General features: G+C 36.4%; 1 protein-coding gene across 5 annotated transcripts in view; it reads left to right on the top strand.

Moving 5' to 3' along the window:
- LOC129480692 (bifunctional heparan sulfate N-deacetylase/N-sulfotransferase 3) overlaps positions 1-15,938 on the top strand; it is a 196,202-nt gene that overhangs the window by 93,258 nt on the left and 87,006 nt on the right. For all 5 annotated transcript variants that reach the window (XM_055274730.1, XM_063637955.1, XM_063637954.1 and 2 more), the window contains exon 5: positions 4,524-4,652. In XM_055274730.1, the coding sequence (XP_055130705.1) occupies positions 4,524-4,652 (129 nt within the window). The remainder of the gene's footprint in view (positions 1-4,523; positions 4,653-15,938) is intronic.

The raw sequence follows: 15,938 nt of genomic DNA, 5'->3' as shown, positions 1-15,938 counted from the left end.
ACTTTAGATCACACTCTTATTTTGTCGTATGAGAGCAACTTTTTTCTGATGATCCATTCCCAAATCCAACTCAAAAGGTCTCATTATCTTCCCTTCGAACCAGCTATTGATTGTGCTATTATCCTTAATTCAGTTCTGTAATTCAAACATCATTCTATCCCCCCACCACCACTTCCAATCAGTGTCTATATTTCATAAATAATTCCTTTATATCTTTATTATTTCCTTTCCCACTGCCACCATCTCAATTTACTTCCTTGACTTTCATGTGTGAACTCTCGTGCTGCTTCCTACTTTATCTATTTACAGGTTCCATCCACCACCTCACTGCAGTCTATCCCATAGACAGTGCCAACCTTTTAATCTTTCTAAAATGCTGCTTTCATCCTGGCCTTCCTAACCTTGATTAGTTCCAGTTGCTTCCATATCCCCTAATGTGCCCTTTAGGTACCTGAAAACCATCTGGACTGTCAACCTTTCTATTTCCTATTTCCCTATAGCTGAAGCACACTCACTCCAACCAAACCCCATAATAGTATTGCTGTTACCATGCCTGTGTCATTATTTCCACCTTGAGAGACTTTCTGGCCACTGTCTCCCTATTTCTATTCCCTTTATTCTTCAGTATCGAGTCCCATATCTTAAATAATTGAAAACAAGGCACCTTAGTATATAGCAACTCAATACCTAACTCCTACCTACAGGGATCTTATTCTCCTCTGAATTCCTACAACACATCATTTTGTATTTTCATCGGGAACATAAACACCAATTACATTTTAAGCTGTTGGAGCCCTAACCAAAGTCTCTGGACCCCTAGTTTTATTGCATTTTCAACTGAGTCATTTTCCTTCAGCCAAGACCTGATGGAAACCAGCACTCTCTACTCTAATCCCTGGTTGGTGAATATGACTCTCTGGAAAGAATGAGTATATTAGTCCATTCTCACACTGCTATGAGGAAATACCCAAGACTGGGTAATTTATAAAGGAAAGAGGTTTAATGGACTCACAGTTCAGCATGGCTGGGGAGACCTCAAGAAACTTACAATCATGGCAGAAGGCAAAGGGGAAGCAAAGCATCTTCTTCACAAGGCAGCAGGAAGGAGAAGTGCAGAGCAAATGGGGAAGAGTCCCTTATAAAATCATCAGGTCTTGTGAGAACTCACTCACTGTCACAAGAACAGCATGTGGGAAACTGTCCCTATGATTCAGTTACCTCCACCTGGTCTCTCCCTTGACATATGAGTATTATGGGGATTACAATTTAAGATGAGATTTCAGTGAGGACACAAACCCTAACCATATCAGCCAGAGACCTCTAAGAAATTAGACTACACATCCTATCTACTTACTGTTTTTAATGGAAATGCCCATTGGTAGAGAGTGTCATTAATCCTGCTGTAAACCCTCTAAGTGGTCTTTATTGGTATCCCCCCAGAACTATTTGTTGGCAGTTGCTCCTGATTGAGCCTTAGGTACAGGATATTGGCTTCAGTCCCCATTGGCCAAGATTCTTGCTGATCATGGCTTTCATAATAAACTCCCAGTTATTTTCAGCAGCAATAGGGTTCCCAGGGGTTCATCGGCATCTCAAAGTTTGACTTTGATACTGTTACATTCCCAGAACCAATTCCAGGGGGCAGTCCACAGCAGAATGCCTAAAAATGTTTCTCATCCTTTCTGTAGCATAAAAAAGCTGTTTCAAGGAACATGCTCATCATTCGGTGCCACTGCATTTATGGAGCAAGGCAGTGGAATATGACCTTTATCACACTCCTGATCATCTCCTTAGCCTCCTGTAGTGGTCCACTGACTCCCCTAGGGCTCTCTATGGGGTTCATACCCTCAGCAGGAGTAGTGCTCCTGCAGTTGCAGGGTAAAGCCTGCCACTTCCTCTTCACTGCATTGAAATTCAAATAATTTGAGAAATAGACAAAATTCAAATATCTTTTTGCTTCTCTCTCCGTTTTGCACAGAATCAGCTAGGCAATCAAGTCCCAAAGATGGCTCTGTATATATCCTATAATTTTCCAAGCAAAATATTCAAACTGAACCCTAGAAGTGATTCAGTCATAGTCATACACTTTTAAAATGTTAGATGGCATTTAACACATGTGAGCATTTTATTATTTAGCTTTTGGGTCTTTCTCATTACCCCAATATAGCTTAAATCCTTCAAGACTAGAAAACATATATCTTTGTGTTCTCTCACATGGGCTGGCATGGAACTATCATATGGATCTAGTATTCTAGCATAAAACTAACTCCATGCAACATATTACCATAGAGTCCATAGCTAGTTCCACTAGCACTTAACTAAATCTACTCTGTGGGCTAGCATAGAGTTTAGAATAAATATTTGTTAAATAAATGAATAAATGCTATATAAGGTATTCCAAATGCTTTCCAAATTCAAAATTTCATTTTTAATTTCCAAATATTACATTTATAATAGTTATTAGGAAATACATTTAATTCCATTAGAATGCATTTGCATTTAGTTGTTTTTTGTTATTATTTTTGTGTATAGATAGGATCATGAGGATGCATAATGCTTTTAAACATAGACATGATCAGAGCTAATATTTTGTGCTTAAACATAAGTTTTTTAACTATTTTATTAAGATAAAATAGCTTCTAAGGATATAACTTCTACCAACTTACCAAAATAAATAGGATATATATAGTTTTTATTTATGCATATATACTGATTGAGCTGTCTGTCCAAGGACTAGATTATACAATAGATTGTATTATATAACCAGTATTATATAATACTGTCCAAGGGCTAGATGAAAATTTATTTTAATACACAGTTAAACTAAAAAAAAAAAAAAAACTAGTATATTTCTTTTTTTTTTTTATTATACTTTAGGTTTTAGGGTACATGTGCACAATGTGCAGGTTTGTTACATATGTACCCATGTGCCATGTTGATTTCCTGCACCCATTAACTCATCATTTAGCATTAGGTGTATCACCTAATGCTGTCCCTCCCCCCTCCCACAACCCCACAACAGTCCCCGGAGTGTGATGTTCCCCTTCCTGTGTCCATGAGTTCTCATTGTTCAATTCCCACCTATGAGTGAGAACATGGGGTGTTTGGTTTTTTGTCCTTGTGATAGTTTACTGAGAATGATGTTTTCCAGTTTCATCCATGTCCCTACAAAGGACATGGACTCATCATTTTTTATGGCTGCATAGTATTCTATGGTGTATATGTGCCACATTTTCTTAATCCAGTCTATCGTTGTTGGACATTTGGGTTGGTTCCAACTCTTTGCTATTGTGAATAGTGCTGCAATAAACATACGTGTGCATGTGTCTTTATAGCAGCATGATTTATAGTCCTTTGGGTATATACCCAGTAATGGGATGGCTGGATCAAATGGTATTTCTAGTTCTAGATCCCTGAGGAATCGCCACACTGACTTCCACAATGGTTGAACTAAAAACTAGTATATTTCTACAGGGTTGCAAAACATGGGAAGTCCTGGACAGGTAATATTTTGAAAGCATTTACTGAACCAAATGTGCTTTAAGACTCAAGACATAAAACATGAATATTTATTTACTTAGGACAATAAGCAGAAGACCTGCCCCTATATGATTTTGTAACATTTGTAGCTCTCTGAAGTATACTCATTAATGTTCTGCTACTTCAAATGTATAGTGACAAACACAGGTCACTATGAAGTCATTGTAAAAGATTCTGCTTAAGGCTTTACCATCTTGCACAACTTTAATTCACACCTTCTTTTATAACTGCAAAAGGCTGTAAAAATTTGAAAAAACTTATCACAAGTGTATACAATTGAAGCAGACAATATATATACAAAGGATGAAGAGAAGACCTCTTACTAAATGAGCTTTTATCATTTTGTTGTTACACTTTCTAAAAGTAACAAACCAAGTGGATAATCTCTTTCTTACTGTAGGAACTGGCAGGCTTCACACTTAGAATCTGAGGTAATTACTATAGCCTTCAGTAGTCCTTTCAGACGAGAACAGATACTGTGATTTGTGTCTCAAATATTCGTTCTAATTTAAAATGTCATTCCCTAAGAAGCACATTGATAATCGACTTCATTTTCTAATGCATGGTAGAATTTGGCAGAAAATATTTTGTTAAAATTATTGCCTATTAGGATTACAGTATAGCATAGACATTCCAATACTTTTCTTAAAGTCTCATTTTTACTTCTTTTTTTTAATCTCTTAAGATGCTAGAACCTACTAGGCTTCATAATAGAAGTACTCACTTTGATATTTAAAACAGACAAGTACCTAAAATAACACAACACCTATTTTAGTTTTAAAATATTTCTTCAACTTTCTTCACTATTCCTTCCATATTAACACCACCTTCTCTTGCCTAGAGTATGATAGATTGTCCAGGCCCTAGTTAGACCTGAATAATTCACTAGCTTGTGCATCATCTTGCGTGAGCAAAAAGCTAAGTTTCAACAAATTGATTGAAAAAAAAAAAGCTTTTCCTTACTTTTTTCATTTTTCCTTCAGGTTCTCCCAAGACAAACCTGTGGGCTTTTCACTCACACCATTTTCTACAAAGAATATCCAGGGGGTCCTAAAGAGCTGGATAAGAGTATCCAAGGAGGAGAACTTTTCTTCACTGTCGTCCTCAACCCTGTAAGTACTTTATTCTCCAAATAAATAGTGAAAAATGATAGGGCTGGCAAAAATTACCCTGGCAAAGAGGCTAGGGATTGGGCAGTCATCAGCCAAGCCAATATGAAGTTCTAGCTCTGAAACAGTAGTAAAAACTAAATGGAACCATATCTAGAAATGGGGACAAACCAATTCTACAAGTAGCAGTAACATGAGGAACTCATGGCAGAACCAGGGAAGTGATCCAGCGGATCCTCCTTTGCATTGCAAAGCGATCAGAGGCTTTTATGGAGAATAAAATTTTTCACCTGTAAAACTCTCCTATTTCCACGGGGAACCATTTTTTTTTCCATTTAGACAACAGTTACCTCTATTATTCTTTTTATTTTACTGTTTAAAGTTAACATAGAAGCAAAATAGTAGAGAAATTAGGTAAGCAAATATAGTGATAGTTTCTACTTCATGTTACATCTCGTCTTGCTAGGTCATAGGCTGAAGCAGAGCAGGCCTATTTAATGGGCTACTCTTTTTCTTTTTTTTTTTTTTTGAGATGGAGTCTGACTCTGTTGCCCAGACTCGAGTGCAGTGGCGCGATCTCGGCTCACTGCAAGCTCCCTCTCCCGGGTTCACACCATTCTCCTGCCTCAGCCTCCCGAGTAGCTGGGACCACAGGCGCTCGCCACCACACCCAGCTAATTTTTTGTATTTTTAGTGGAGACGGGGTTTCACTGTGTTAGCCAGGATGGTCTTGATCTCCTGACCTTGTGATCTGCCTGCCTCGGCCTCCCAAAGTGCTGGGATTACAGGCGTGAGCCACCGCACCCAGCTGGGCTACTCTTTTACTTCTTCATACTTGTCTGTCAGCTCCACAATGAACCATTTGCATATATTTCTGCTTGAGGCAAGTATTAGAAAGTTGTGTAGAGAAAAAACAAATGGAAGTAAGCTGTATGAGGAAAAGAAGGGATTTTATTTCCCTTTTGAAAATCACTATCATAAAACGTAAAGCTAAGTTTATTTATCAGAAGATGTATGGGTTTGCCCCTGGCATTGGCAATATTGAAAATGGAAAAAAAATTATTATTTCCAAATGTAAAAAAAAATTATCAGTGAAAAAAGTTGGATAAGATAGGGATAAATTGAATAAAATTTGCAAAACCCCTCTCTTGACCTTAGTTTTATAGTCCCTGCAAATAAAATTGCAGATAGTGTTCACCACCTACTTGTATTCAAGGAGATCTATTGTGCTCTGTTCTGCTTGTATTCATCACTATACCTATGTTTTAACTCCTAGAAAATGGGATAGAAGAAAGGGTAACTCATCTTTGGACAAACCCTGCTCGTGTATTCAAAAGTGGGGATAGTTTGGAGGAGTGTGATATTTGGACTTTTGAAAGTTTATCAACCTTCAGATCCCAAAAACACAAATAACTCTGGTTTGAACATCAGAAATATAATAACTCTTCTAACTTACCTATTTTCACAAATGGAAGTATTTTGAGTCGCCTTATACAGCTTTCTTCTCTTTTTTCTCAATTCAGCCAGTACAGTAATATACAGTCAAAAAGAGTTAAACCAATGCCTGGTTATGAACTGAAGAAGCAGTTAAAACACTCTTAAAATGCTAACATTTTCACCAATAATTTTAAGCACTTTAATCTATCGTCTGTAAAATTCTGATGTTTCACATTTACTTTCATCATAGAGCAACAGGAGTATTAACAAATAATCATGAACTTCTTAAAAGTTCACAGTAGGATTTTATCTCCGAATTTCTAAACCAAATGAGTTTCATTTAGTATGGAAGAAATTCAAAGTTAAATCATTCATGTACAATGGATTTATACTAAGAATTTCATCCATTTTGTGATAAGAAATATTACATTTTTTATTAATGTAAAAACCAAACTATTGTCTTTGTTTTTAAAAACCTTACAGTAAAGTTTATGTTAATCTTGGACACTAATTGGACTAACTGAGCAAATTCTTTAACAAACCTCGCTATTTTTCAGGCCTTTATCAATCATATTTGGCAATTTTATGTCTTGAGGAGGAGATTCACAGGAATAAAGGTGGCAGGTTGGGGGAGCCGCACAAAACTTGTTCTTTCCTGATTCAGAAAACTTTCAGTAGATAATTACTTTCAGAAAAAAATCCCTAGACTCAAAATAAATGACAAATCTTGTCAGATGCCACAAGATAGACAAGGAATCCAAAGCTAACGTTATCTGGCACACCAACTCTAATATTGGAAGCAATTCTACTCACCTGGAAACAAGAGGTTAAGAAGCACACATCTGGATTCAGCCCACGTCTAGCCGGAGGCCAGACTACTATCATTAGTTAGTGATGTCTGTCTTGGAGAACAGAGTAAGGAGTAGTGGCATGTTTCCCATGAATTCTCCATCCTGAAATTAGGTGCTTGGACAAAGTTTGTATTGAAACTAAGGAAGATCCAGATGCAGTAAGGCATGCCAGTAATTTAGCAGACATTTTTTATTAGGCCAGGATGGAAATGAGAAAACCTTTGATGGAATCAAAGTATACATTAGCTGCAGGAAAGTCATGAATTTTAATTATAGTGGATTTGAAAGATAGCCATTGTAAGTTTAAGTAATACCCCAGGCCTCAATTAGAAGTGCCATTTTCTGAGAATGCCAAGTGAGGTTATCGTTTACTACAAAAAGATAGATGTGTATTGGAAACATGGCACTTAAATACATTTACATACATTTGAGCTGAAAACGAAAATATAAACAGGACTTTAATTAATGAGGGTTTTAAGTTTTTCCCATATGTCAATATAATATCAAGGTGCTATAATAACTTACCAGTACTGGGGTGAGAAAGGGTTACAATAAGGTGCCCCTCAGAGTTAAACTGGAAAGATCACAGCAAAGGTAAAAAAAACCGTTAAACAGAATAACTCTCTGGCCTGAAATGTTGTAATGTTACCAAAATATTTGTCATGTAAAAGAAAGAAGTATCAATCAAGTGAATTTAACAAAATAGAGAATTACAAAGACAAATGTTAGCACTGTCTGGGGGAGAGAAAAGTTTGGTCATCTCTAAATGAGCTTTTCCAATTTCACAGGCCTGGACACCTCTCACGTAGGTTGGATGCAGGGGTTTTGATAATAGACTTTAAGGTTTAGATCCATCTGGGGGAGGTGGACCTAGCAGGCTATCTGAGCCTGGAACCATTGAGATTTCAATTTTTCTAATTCTACTTTTCATGATTCTAAACCCAACTGATGACTTCCTCATTATGGTTTACTTTCCCACGTAGATCCTACTATAGGAAAAGAATATGTTAATCATAGGAACTTGTACTCTCTGGGACAATAACTCACAATATAATTTTATAAGTTTTATTTTAATTGATCAATACTTCCCATGTAACCGGACTACCTGGAAAGAGCCCTCTAATTGTATAGACAGTAAATGTAGAGTATTTCAGTTCCTCTCTAATTTACAATTATCCATTTTAAACTAATAGATGGTATCCTGCTTTTATTTATTAGTTTCATGAGCTTTTGCTAATTTGATTCTGCCCTAGAAAAAAACTGACTCTCTCTGCAAGTGTGCTGAATCAGGTTTTGGAGCCTGTTGGTCAGAAACAGACCTCAAATTGTTTGTTGATTCAGGTTGGTAATGAGAGTTACCTCATGATATACCATGGGAGAGAGCCACTGGAAGTACCCCAGAGTCACCACTAGCAACACACAGGCATGAGATTTCTACACAAACATGTAATATGCCCAGATACAAACATTCTTGATCAATTTACAATTATACAGAGTACTCATATAGATTTTCAAAAATTGTGAGATTCTATTTACTTTAGATACTTATATAAAATAATATGTAGAAGGGTACTAAGAACTAAAACTTATGAAGATAACAAAAGGATTAATTGGCAATGACTGCATCTGCCCTCAACAAATAAAACTCTATATAATATATGACATATATACTTAGACAAAAGGAACTAGTAAGACTATAGTGTTCATTTTAACAAGTTTCCAGTTCCACCTATCTTATTAATATGTAATAAGTTAATAGTTAATTTATATGCTGTAATAGTAAATAATTATAGTTAATTAATATGTTAAGAGTTAATTAATATGTTAATTAATATGCTGTAGTAATAATTAATATGCCATAATAATTAATATGCTGATTGGAAAAGTTCTGGCTTAGACAGGTTTGTACTTCTTGTGGGAGCCATATTATCATCTCAAATGCACTAAACAAAAATGTCACTTTTTTGCTTCAGTGTTCTTATTTCTAATCACAATATGTTATGAGTCTTTGCTTATGCACTTGTTGAATAAATAGACTCCAGGTATTGAGTCATTAACAACTAGAGATATAGAACACTTTGCTTCGCTTCAACACGCTTGATAATAAAGTCAGTGCTTACCTATTAATCCAAAAAAGCAGCTGTGGATTGCCACAAGATTCATGCTGATGGGCCGGGCGCAGTGGCTCTTGCCTGTAATCCCAGCACTTTGGGAGGCCGAGGTGGGCAGATCATGAGGTCAGGAGATTGAGACCATCCTGGCTAACACGGTGAAACCCTGACTCTACTAAAAATACAAAAAATTAGCCAGGCATGGTGGTGGGCACCTGTAGTCCCAGCTACTCAGGAGGCTGAGGTAGGAGAATCACTTGAACCCAGGAGGCAGAGGTTGCAGTGAGCTGAGATCACACCACTGCACTCCAGCCTGGGCGACAGAGCGAGACTCCGTCACAAAAAAAATGCATGCCGATACTACACTTGCTTGGAATTCAGGTGAAGCAAATCCCTAACCATGTAACAATATTATGCCTCCTTCATCAAACCATTAACCATCCCACAGAACCATTAGCTAACCCCTTTATGCACACATTTTATTAAATGCTTTTTGTCTCTCTGTTTCTCAATTTGATATAGCATACTTCCACCATGCCCTACATACCCTCCTACTCAAATCCCTAAAAGTTAAATCTAAATTGTGTTTCTGTTATTATAAACATGGATGTGAATGGAGTGAATATCTTAAACTAGAATTAACACATAGATTGATTACAACTAAAATAAAAAACAGAATTCACTCAAGAAGAAAGCCTTTATAAAAAGAAATTAACCCACATTGAAATTGAAAAAAAACATACTGTAATTTGTATATGTGTATGTGCTTTTCTATAAAATTCATCTGAAAGGAAATAATATATTGTCCTAATGGGAAGTTTTATGTTTCTTTTTTTGTTCGCTAGTTCTGGAACACATTCTAATAACAGGAAACCCTTTGCTGAAAAATAAATAAATGATAATAACTTTAGACCTAGAAAAGTAATTCCTGAACATGCCTAATAGTGAGTACTGCCTGAGATGCTTGAATTTTAGAAATCCGGACTTAATGCATCAGAATCTCTAGGGTTGACCTGGGAGCTCTGCATACTCACCATGTGCTTTAGGTGAATCTTAGGATCAGGCAAATAGAGAAATATTGCCGAGGAAGAAAACGGAGAAGTAATTTTGATAATCAAAGATTACCAAAAACTGTTATAGAAATTGTAGACCTAGAATCAAGGTTTCAGAATGGAAAATGACTCCAAATCTGCAACAGAACTTTAAAAAACAGTAAGAATTAATGTTTTCCTAAGTGACCAGAGAACTCTACCTTAAACTGGATTTTAAAATAGTGTTTACTGTTGTTCATCTTAAAAACTTAGCGTAGGGGTCACCTTCCTCAGGAAACCTTTTCTACTCTGATTTAGAGGCCCCTCCTTGCGTTTCTATAGCATCCTCTGCAGACTCTTTCAAAGTACTTATTATCCTGCATCATAACTGTGGGTTGTATTAGCCTGTACGCTTGTGGTTGTAGAGAATGTGTCTTTCATTTCCAAAACTATCCCAGTGTCTAAACATAATACGTTGTACCTAGTTTTTTATTTAGCATATATTTGTTAAGGAAGAGAAATTAACTTTTCTAATGACCTGATTTAAAAAGAAAAATGAATCTATTCATAAAAGGAAATCCAAATCCTAGTAAGAAAATTCTCAAGTCAAAAGCATAAGGAAAACCTGTTTCCTGAATTCAATGGGGCTGAATTATGTATTGTTGTGTTCTGTTCTTTACACATGCATTTGTTTTCCTGTACAGAGACTCATCTGTGTTGAGTTCATATAGTTTAAAGACTAGAGGCTCATTCAAGTTACCTCAGGTAATGGGACTCCAGAAAGTAATATTACTTCAAGTAATGTGGGACTCCAGAAAGCTACACATTCAGGAATCATAGGACCTAGAGGGTGTTCTGAGTCAAGGTAGCTGTAAGGTCCATAAAAATGAGAATTGCTTTAAAACTTATGAATTGTTTATTATTGAAATTTTTTATTTAATTTTTCTGGACCATGGTTGACAATTGATAACAAAAACCCTGGATAAGGGGCCTACTGTAAATATTTTTCTAATGAGGTCACTTTACTTAAAATAGAAATAAAATAAAACTTTAAACAAGGTAAAGAAAAAAAATGAGAAACGCTAATATTAATCTTGCCTTAGTGCTTTATTTTGAACCCAACAGATGCTTTTCACATGTCTAACTTTCTCTTTTCTGTACTCCTGACTACATTATATATTCCTTCAAAAGAAGTGCTGCTTGTTTATGGTTTCTGCAGGCCCATTAATTAATCTTACAAATGGCCCAATATGAATGCATCAGATATTCTCCATATCAGGATTCAGCTCCAGTTTTAACTGCTGACTGCCTCATCCTCTGGATTCTCAGGTCGAATTTCCAAGCAAGGGAATCCACTTGCTTCAGCTCACCTTTCTGAGTCAGCCCATATAAGTCCTGGCCTTCTGTGAAATGTCCATTCTTGGTTCATATCCCCACATGCCCCCCACTTCTAAACTATGACTGAGCAACGGCTGCCTGAGAACCATCCTTCCAGCAAAGGCTTGCAAGGGCAGGTGCTATGGCAGCTATCTAGCTTGATCTGAATCCTGTGAGAACAGACAGTCATTACGGTTTCTAGCAAATCCCACAGATTTGGGAGTAAGCTGAACCTCTTTGGAGAGGCTCAAAAGATTCATTTTGAAGCTTGTAAAGTCTAAGTAGAATAAGTAGCTCTCTTAGATGGGACCAGTTAATTTTATCATTTTATTATATGTATTGCTCCATACCCACTTGGAATGCAAGTTCCAATAGGGCATTTATATCTTGTGTTTTGTTTACTCTAAACCTCAACACAAGGAAGAGTTCTGGCATTATAAGGTGCTTAAAAAATATTTTATAAATGAATGAATTTAAATGTCCAAAAGGGAGAGGGGGACTGGCCAGTAGCAAAATAAATTATGTTCACCCTTATGTAATAAAATACATTACGTAATAAAATACGCTATATAATAAGGCACATTCAGGCATTTAAAAACATGTTGTGTAATAATTTTGGCCGGGTGTGGTGGCTCATGCCTGTATTCCCAGCACTTTGGGATGCCAAAGCGGGTGGATCACCTGAGGTCAGGAGTTCCCTGACCAGCCTGGCCAACACGGTGAAACCCCGTCTCTACTAAAAATACAAAAATTAGCCGGGCGTGGTGGTGCATGCCTGTAACCCCAGCTACTTGGGAGGCTGAGGCAGGAGAATTGCTTGAACCCGGGAGGCGGAGGTTGCAGTGAGCCGAGATCACGCCACTGCACTCCAGCCTGGGCAACAGAGAGAGACTCCGTCTAAAATAATAATAATAATAATTTTAATGACGTGAAATATTCATGATCTTCTCAATAGGAAAAGTAAATTACAAGAAAATGAGATATGAGTATGGAAATAAACTAGAAAGAATTCAGCAGATTGTTAGCAGTAGTTATCCTAGATCATACAATTGAAGATGATTTCCATTATCTTCCTCTAATTTTTATAAAATATCTATAGTGAACACCTATTAGTGTTATAATCAGAAACTTCATGCACATGTACACACACAGAGACACAACACACACAGAGTTACACAATAAATGCTACATTAAAAATAATAATCACCTAATAGTGATGTACATAAAATGGAATTATTTTGTGTTGTTGGTGTATCAGGAATAGAATTTCTATTTACTCAGTTCCAATTGTTCTGTATCGGTAAGTCTCATATGTTGCCTAACACCTGCCCCACAGTGTGATTATTTGTGTTTGCATCTTTTCTACTGTATAATGGGGCATTCTTATTACAGAGGTAATCTGTGTGTGTTTCATCTTTGTGCTTTCCATTGTTTCTAGATCAATGTTTGAACCTAATAAGAGGTTGCTAAATGTATTTTAATGATTGACTAAATGCATGAAGAGTTATATTTCAGGGGTATGACTTGCTTTAAGGTATATCCAAATGTGAATAGCAAGCCTAGTTTTAATAAAACTACATTTGGCAGAGTCTCTGCTTGCAAGTAAATGAAATTTAGACTTCAGAAAATGTTTGAATGGCCCTAAATCTTTAGCAGGTTTTCATAAGTGATGATGAAATTTACCTGACACAGAACAAAGGACTATTAAACTGGAAAAAACCAGGAAGGTTATCTATCAATCTCCTAATTTTTGATGGAGAACTAGAATTCCAAAAAGATTATTTAGTTCACTGCAGGTCATTTCTGTAGTATTCCGACCAGAACTCTGTTCTTCCTGACTCTTAGTTCACCGCTTCACCCACTACAACACACTGTTTCTGCACTCCTGGCTAAATTGGTCTTGACATGATGCACATTCCTTCTTAATATGAGTCAGTGACCTGGTACTGGGAAAATCTGTGAGTGGTTTAACATGTCAGGCTATTGTCTAAGAAAAAGCAAACCATCTCCATGTAGGGTTAAAAAGCAAAAAATTAGTGCTTTTGAGAAAAGCTGTAATAGGTGCTTGCAGTTAAGGAAAAATGTCTAATGTACTTCTAAAGAACTATGAATAAAGAACTATGTTCTCTTTATCTTAAACCAATACATTGTATTGATGTTACTTATAAAATGGTAAGACTTTTAAATTTATAAAGCCAAAACATTTTATTTCATTTTTTTGCTATCCTCCATATTAGCCCTATTTTTCTATTATTAATGTTCTTCATCACTAACTGTGGTGTTATATACAGCAGGTCCTTAAATAATGTTGTTTCATTTAATATCATTTAGTTATACTGTTGATAAGGAAAAAACCAGTTCCCATCCAGGGCCAATCTGTGTGTAGTTTGCACATTGACCCCATGTCTATGTGGGTTTTCTCCTGATACTCTGGTTTCTTCCTACATCCCAAAGATGTGCACATCAGGTTAATTGTCCTGTATAAATTGTAATGGAATAGTATATTGTCCAGGGTTGGTTCTTGCCTTGTGCCCTGAACTGCCAGGATAGGCCCTGGCCCCCAAGCAATCCTAAACTGGAATAACTGGGTAAATGATTATCTTACTTGTTTTTATCAATCTTTCCTAAATATATGTAGAGCTCACGTTTATTTCAATGTTTAATATTAAAGTTCTCTGGTTCCTATTTAGAAGCTGGGTGAAGTTTTGGGGGCCAGAAATATGTCATAGGAAATTAACTCTTGTTTAGATTATTTAACCAATGGTAAAATTGGTTTTGTTATATGTCATTTTGTTTACAGTTTCAGTTTCCAAGAACCTACCAATAACATTAAGTGAGAACTTACTGTAATTACTTGTCACTGTGAGATTAAGAAAACCACAAGAAAGCATGATTAATTCGTGCTTTTTTTTTTTGACCTCCATAGTTAAGAAAAATAGGAGTATGAAAAACTTTCAAGTTTTTGGAATGGATATTATCTTAAAATGTAAGAAAATAGATATTAAGTTGGAGAAATGAATATTATGTCATTCTTTGTTTAATCCTTTGATAGTTTCCCATAGCAATCAATGACACCCAGTAGCAAAGATTTTAATTCCTAAATACTATTTATTTAATTCCTAAATACTAAATACAAAGTGCTCAGATTTTAATTCCTAAATACTGTTTCTAGCATTCAGGATAGACAGAAAATTTTTCACTTGAAAAAAATAAATCAAATCTGGCTCCTGTCCATTTTTCTCATCCTTTTTTTCAATAATTTCTTATATGCACCTTTCACTCCACCCATACAGAATAATTCATAGTACCCTGAACAAAACTTTGTACTATCTCACTCTATGTCTTAAAGTGCTATCACCTCAAGCTGGAACGCCCTCCTGCAAATTTGAACTCATACATCATTTTTTTAAAGAAGACATCCCCAACCCTCCAGCTTGATTTCTAACGTTTCTCCTCTATGTTCTCATAGTACTCAGGCATAACCCAATTATAATTTGCCTACAGTCCTATAATCAATTATCTTTACCTTCCAGTAATTTTTGACTTCCTTGATGGAAGACATCATGCCTTATTCTATTTTACATTCACAGTACACTGCAAAAGTTTTGGCACATAGTAGGTTCTAAATAAAAGACAATGTGTTTCCCATGACTTCCCATGACTACATACATACTATCTTTGGAATTTGAAAGAAAATTTGGTTGCCTTGGAAGTACCTCACCACAGAATTCACTTGATTACAGAGGGTTTCAGTAACTGGGTTTTTATTGTCTCCCAACATGGCATCTTATTGAAGTCATTGAGTTTATGAGAAGATGCTCAGTTTCACTCATAATAAGAAAAATGCAAAGTAAGATTATATTGAGATACTATTTCTTACCTACCAGATTAACAAAAATTCAAATGATTGCTAAGATATTCTGTTAGCAAGTCTGTGGGAAAACAGGTACTCTCATACATCCTAGTGCGTGAGCAAATGGTGCAACCCTAATGGAAGAAATTTAACAACATCTAACAAATCTACATAGCACTTTCTCTTTGCTGCAGAAATTCTACCTTTGGCCGGGCGCGGTGGCTCAAGCCTGTAATCCCGGCACTTTGGGAGGCCGAGGCGGGCGGATCACGAGGTCAGGAGATCCAGACCATCCTGGCTAACACGGTGAAACCCCGTCTCTACTAAAAACACAAAAAATTAGCCGGGCGTGTTGGCGGGCGCCTGTAGTCCCAGCTACTCGGGAGGCTGAGGCAGGAGAATGGCGTGAACCCGGGAGGCGGAGCTTGCAGTGAGCCGAGATGGCGTCACTGCACTCCAGCCTGGGGGACAGAGAAACACTCAGTCTCGAAAAAAAAAAAAAAAAAACATAAATTCTACCTTTAGGATCTACCTTAAAGAAGTAATCACCACCAACTCAATTTTTTAAATGAACAATCTGAGTGCAAACCATTTTTTCAGTTATTTATTACCGGATTATTTGTACATCA

This window comes from Symphalangus syndactylus, chromosome 4, assembly GCF_028878055.3.
Source record: "Symphalangus syndactylus isolate Jambi chromosome 4, NHGRI_mSymSyn1-v2.1_pri, whole genome shotgun sequence".
In the NCBI taxonomy this organism is placed as follows: domain Eukaryota; kingdom Metazoa; phylum Chordata; class Mammalia; order Primates; family Hylobatidae; genus Symphalangus; species Symphalangus syndactylus.
Note: the sequence above shows the minus strand (reverse complement) of the source record. Positions and strands in the feature narration are given on the sequence as shown.